Source organism: Hyperoodon ampullatus (genome assembly GCF_949752795.1).
Source record: "Hyperoodon ampullatus genome assembly, chromosome: X".
Classification (NCBI taxonomy): Eukaryota; Metazoa; Chordata; class Mammalia; order Artiodactyla; family Ziphiidae; genus Hyperoodon; species Hyperoodon ampullatus.
The window spans coordinates 130,940,531-130,944,949 of record NC_136913.1 but is presented as its reverse complement, the minus strand read 5'-3'; the positions used below and the strand labels follow the sequence as shown (position 1 = coordinate 130,944,949).

General features: G+C 45.6%; 1 protein-coding gene across 1 annotated transcript; it reads left to right on the top strand.

The window, feature by feature from the left end:
• Window positions 1-225: 225 nt before the first annotated feature.
• Window positions 226-3,894, top strand: CETN2 (centrin 2; the record flags this gene model as incomplete). The annotated part of the gene is made up of 5 exons (XM_079727722.1): window positions 226-324; window positions 1,187-1,345; window positions 1,604-1,732; window positions 3,137-3,274; window positions 3,705-3,894. 5 exons carry the CDS (start codon window positions 226-228, stop codon window positions 3,792-3,794), a joined length of 615 nt encoding a protein of 204 aa, XP_079583848.1. The 3' UTR covers window positions 3,795-3,894.
• Window positions 3,895-4,419: the final 525 nt, after the last annotated feature.

Below are 4,419 nucleotides of genomic sequence, written 5' to 3'. Positions count from 1 at the left end.
CCTTTTCTCCCCGCCCGCGTGAGCCGAGGATCTGCCGAGGTTCTATCATCAAGGGAATTGGCTCGGCTCGGTGCTGGCTCAGCCAACCGGCGCTCGCGGCGTGATCCTGCCCAATGAGGCCAGGCCGGGAGCGCACAGCCCCCCGCCCAGTGCCGGGAGTTCCTCAGGTTAGCCCCGCCCACTCCAGCCCTGTGACAATGGGGAGCGGCAGCGAGCGGTCCGCCAATGGGGAGCGACGCCGCGCGCGCGGGGCGGTGGGAACGGAGCCGAGTCACTGTGTACGTCGGTTGCCGTAACAACGGGAAGTGGAGTCCATCCGCGATGGTGAGTGCGTGCCGCCGTCTGGAGCCCCGCGTCCAGAGGCTGAGCCCTTCCCAGGCCTTGGCAAGGCCCCGCCGCCTCTCCTGCGCGGTTCTCGGCCTTGGCGCACTCCTTCTTCCTCTGAGAGCTTTCCCGGAAGGGTAGGGTAGAGATGCCGGCTGCCCTGCTGGGCCTGTGCTTCGTCGCTCTCTCCCCTTCAGCCACAGCCGCCCCCTACCCGCCCCTCGGGTTCCCCTGGCCTTCTCCAGCCCCTTCCGTGACCGTCCCTGGGCAAAAAAGACTCGGGTTTCCCCCAGGCCCCGACCCCTCTCTGACTCTGGTCTTCTGGCCGCCTCTACTAAAGTTTCCGCACAGAGTTGGGGGGCAGTTTATTATGTTTGATTGTTAATGCATTTAAAATGTTAAATACAGGGACTTAGGGAAACACTTTGAGCTTCTTGGAGAAGGCTCAGAGGTACCAAGGGGATTGAATTTTATTATTCGATATTGACAGAACATGCATCTTACCTTAGTAATATTTGGCCTAAATCTAGAAGTAATCAGAAAATCGGAGAACTTAGAGTGAAGCGGAATAGCGTTCTAAGGACATTTTTATAATTAGGATCCCCGGATTCAGGGAGAGCTGGTTATCTGTACAGTTCTCCCCAGTCAGCTCCTTGGCTAGCTCTCTTTTGGGATGATTTTTCAATAAGAGACGTCCAAAAGAACAAGGGATTTCCTTGCTTCTACAAACAATAGTTTGTTAAGCAAAGTTTTGGAATTCGTTGGTGTAAACTATCTTAAAATACGTGTGGTTGTAACTATTTTATGTAAAATGTGGACTCTTACTTAATATTGTGCTTCTGTGTTTGTAAAACATATAAAGGCCTCTAACTTTAAGAAGGCAAACATGGCATCAACTGCCCAGCGGAAAAGGATGAGTCCTAAACCGGAGCCTACTGAAGAGCAGAAACAGGAAATTCGAGAAGCTTTTGATCTCTTTGATGCTGACGGCACTGGGACAATTGATGTTAAGGAACTTAAGGCAAGCCCTATACATTCCTGCTCTGCTGCCTTGACTTTTCTCTGCCTCTTTGTCTTCTGTGCTGTGTTTTCCTGTCTTTACTTACCTCAAGAATTATTAAATAAAATTGAGTGCACATATCAATTTGCTGAATGTTATAGTGTTTCTTAGTCATTTTAACAGGATTGTGGCAGATGCTGGCTTAACACCCTCAGCACTGTCATTGTTTTGCTCCTGGGTTTAGATGTGCCTATTGAGATGATCCTCTTTTTGTTGTAGGTGGCAATGAGGGCACTGGGCTTTGAACCCAAGAAAGAAGAGATCAAGAAAATGATAAGTGAAATTGATAAGGAAGGGACAGGAAAAATGAACTTTAGCGACTTTTTGACTGTGATGACGCAGAAAATGGTAAGTTAGCTAAGATAATCAGCATATTTTCCACCAATAATGGTGGACAAATTTGAATCTCGATATGGAAATGTCTTCACTGAGGAAAAGTTAATAGAAACTGGAGCATTCAGATAAAGGAGAGTATTTGTGACTGAGAATTAGGATGTTTAGGTTCTACTTGGCTTTCTTCAAGGCCACAAAGTCACAGGAAAAGTCATTTTACCCTCTGAAAGGAAGTAAAAGTATTCCTGCTATCATGTTTTCTGCTATTACCTTTCTCCAACCGGTATGTCAGTGTGATAACCAAAAGCAGTAAAACTTTTAATAACACCAACAATATTACAGTGTCTCGCATTTTGACAACACAAAGTCCATGTATTTAAAGTTTGAGATTCTTTTCTCTCCTATTTGTTGTTATTCTGGGCAGCCTCAGCCTGAGGCTGTGTTTTTATTGCACTGAGGATTTGGTCTTTCACCACTTCAAGGTTGAATTCACCCATTTTCTAGTCTCTTGGGTGTCACCCTTTTAAAGGGTCCAAATGGTCCAGAGAGACTCTAAGATGACACCTCACCAGTCTGCCTCAATCCCCTGAGTGTCCCACCCAGGAAAGATGTTCACATTGGTCCATTTCTCTTTTGTTGACCTCCTGGCTCCTCCTTAATGTGGCTCAGCTATGTTCTACTGGCCTGTGGAAAAGTAACTCCATCAGTGTTTCAGGTGTGCTTCCCAGGGCACAGGCCTGTTCCTACTCTAATAATCCTGTTGCTTTGAAATTATCTAATCACACCTATATTTTTCTTCAGGGACTAGTTTAAGAGTTCAGGAAGTTTAACATTCTGTAACAACCTAGTAAAGCTGTCCCACATTCAAGGTTGATTCCCAGATTGCTCTTATTAGAGGCTCTCTCTATCTTTAGCTACCTTTCAGGAATATTTGGACTTGGAGCTCTTGGAGATTTTACTCTTTTCCTCTGTTAGAGTACTTGGGATCCCAGTAATGCTTTGTGATCTCATAACAAGTGAAATAGCCTTCTCCTTCCTCCCTTCCCCTCCACCCTCACCAAAAGGATCCCTCCTCCACCAGCTTAAGCAGTATATTTCCCCTAAATTTAACTCCACCATCTGCTTGTATATCTTAAAAACAAATCTACTTTCTCTTTGGTTTATACAGAAAGTGTTTTAAATACAATCCTTTATATTTCCTTTTTAGCCTCTGGGTTTGTAATAATTTCATCGTTTGTCCCCTTTTTCTACCCTGGTTGATGTGTGATCTTCTGTGATCTAGCACCTATGGTCATGAAGGCTGTTACCAAGATGTCTGTGCAGGGCAGGGGGGATGGGCAGTGGTGGGGCTGCAGGAGCCGAGTAAGTATGAGTCATGAATGTCTCCGTATTCATGTGTTTTATGTTCTACTTGTTAAGTCTGAGAAAGATACCAAAGAAGAAATCCTGAAAGCTTTCAAGCTCTTCGATGATGATGAAACTGGGAAGATATCATTCAAAAATCTAAAACGTGTGGCCAAGGAGTTGGGTGAAAACCTCACCGATGAGGAGCTGCAGGTTTGTGATGCATCAGCCTGGAGCCCTGTGTGACTTTTCTGAGTTACATTTTCTCTGGTTACATATGAAGGAAAACTAGTGTTCTCTCGTCGCTCCGTTGACTACTTAATTTCTCTTTTGATAGTGTGACAAGCCTATGGATGCTGCTCCCAGAAAAATACACACGTGAACAATTTTACTTACTATTTTAGGTTTTAGGAATGTCCCTAGTCAACATGATCGTTAAGCTCCCTTCTAGGTGATACACACGTGGCAAAGTATGGCTTGGTTTTCAAGTGACTTTTCAGGAACCAAGCCATTATAAAAAGCAGCACATTTGCATCAGGTGGACCACAATTGTCTATTCATGTAGCATTTTAAAGCCTATTACTTAGTCACATTTTCGTTTCATTTATGAATTAACCTAACCGGAATCTTTTCTGTGCTGCAGGAAATGATTGATGAGGCCGATAGAGATGGAGATGGAGAAGTCAATGAGCAAGAGTTCCTGCGCATCATGAAGAAGACCAGCCTTTATTAAGATCAGTGTCATCCTTTATAGCGCAAGCACGTGGAACTCGATTTCATGCCTGCTGTTGTGTGAAGCCTGGATTTTGAGAAAGTAAATCATCTTTCCCCCACTGACCTCTCTGTTTGACTTTAGTAATAACTCTGAATCTATTTTCAACTTTTGAAAGTGTTCTTTGAAATTGAGGTTCTTTGTAAGGTGACCTACTAACTGCTTTAATTCCCCAGGGCAGAACGAGAGCACGTTAGAGTGGAGAAAAGGGTCTTTGAGCTTTTGCACACCTGCTATTCTGCCTTGTATCGCTTAACTCTTGTCCCGCATTCCCACATTTATGCCACCGCAGAACAACTTCTTCACAAGCACATGTTGTACTTGTGTTACCACAAGCAGGGGGCATCTCTTCAATGGTTCCAATTTTAATTGGCACCTGAGTGCAGCTTTCTCTCTCTCTCTCTCTTTTTTTTTTTTTTATGGCACGCGGGCCTCTCACTACTGTGGCCTCTCCTGTTGCGGAGCACAGGCTCCGGACGTGCAGGCTCAGCGGCCATGGCTCACGGGCCCAGCTGCTCCGCGGCACGTGTGATCCCCCCAGACTGGGGCACGAACCCGTGTCCCCTGCATCGTTGGCAGGTGGACT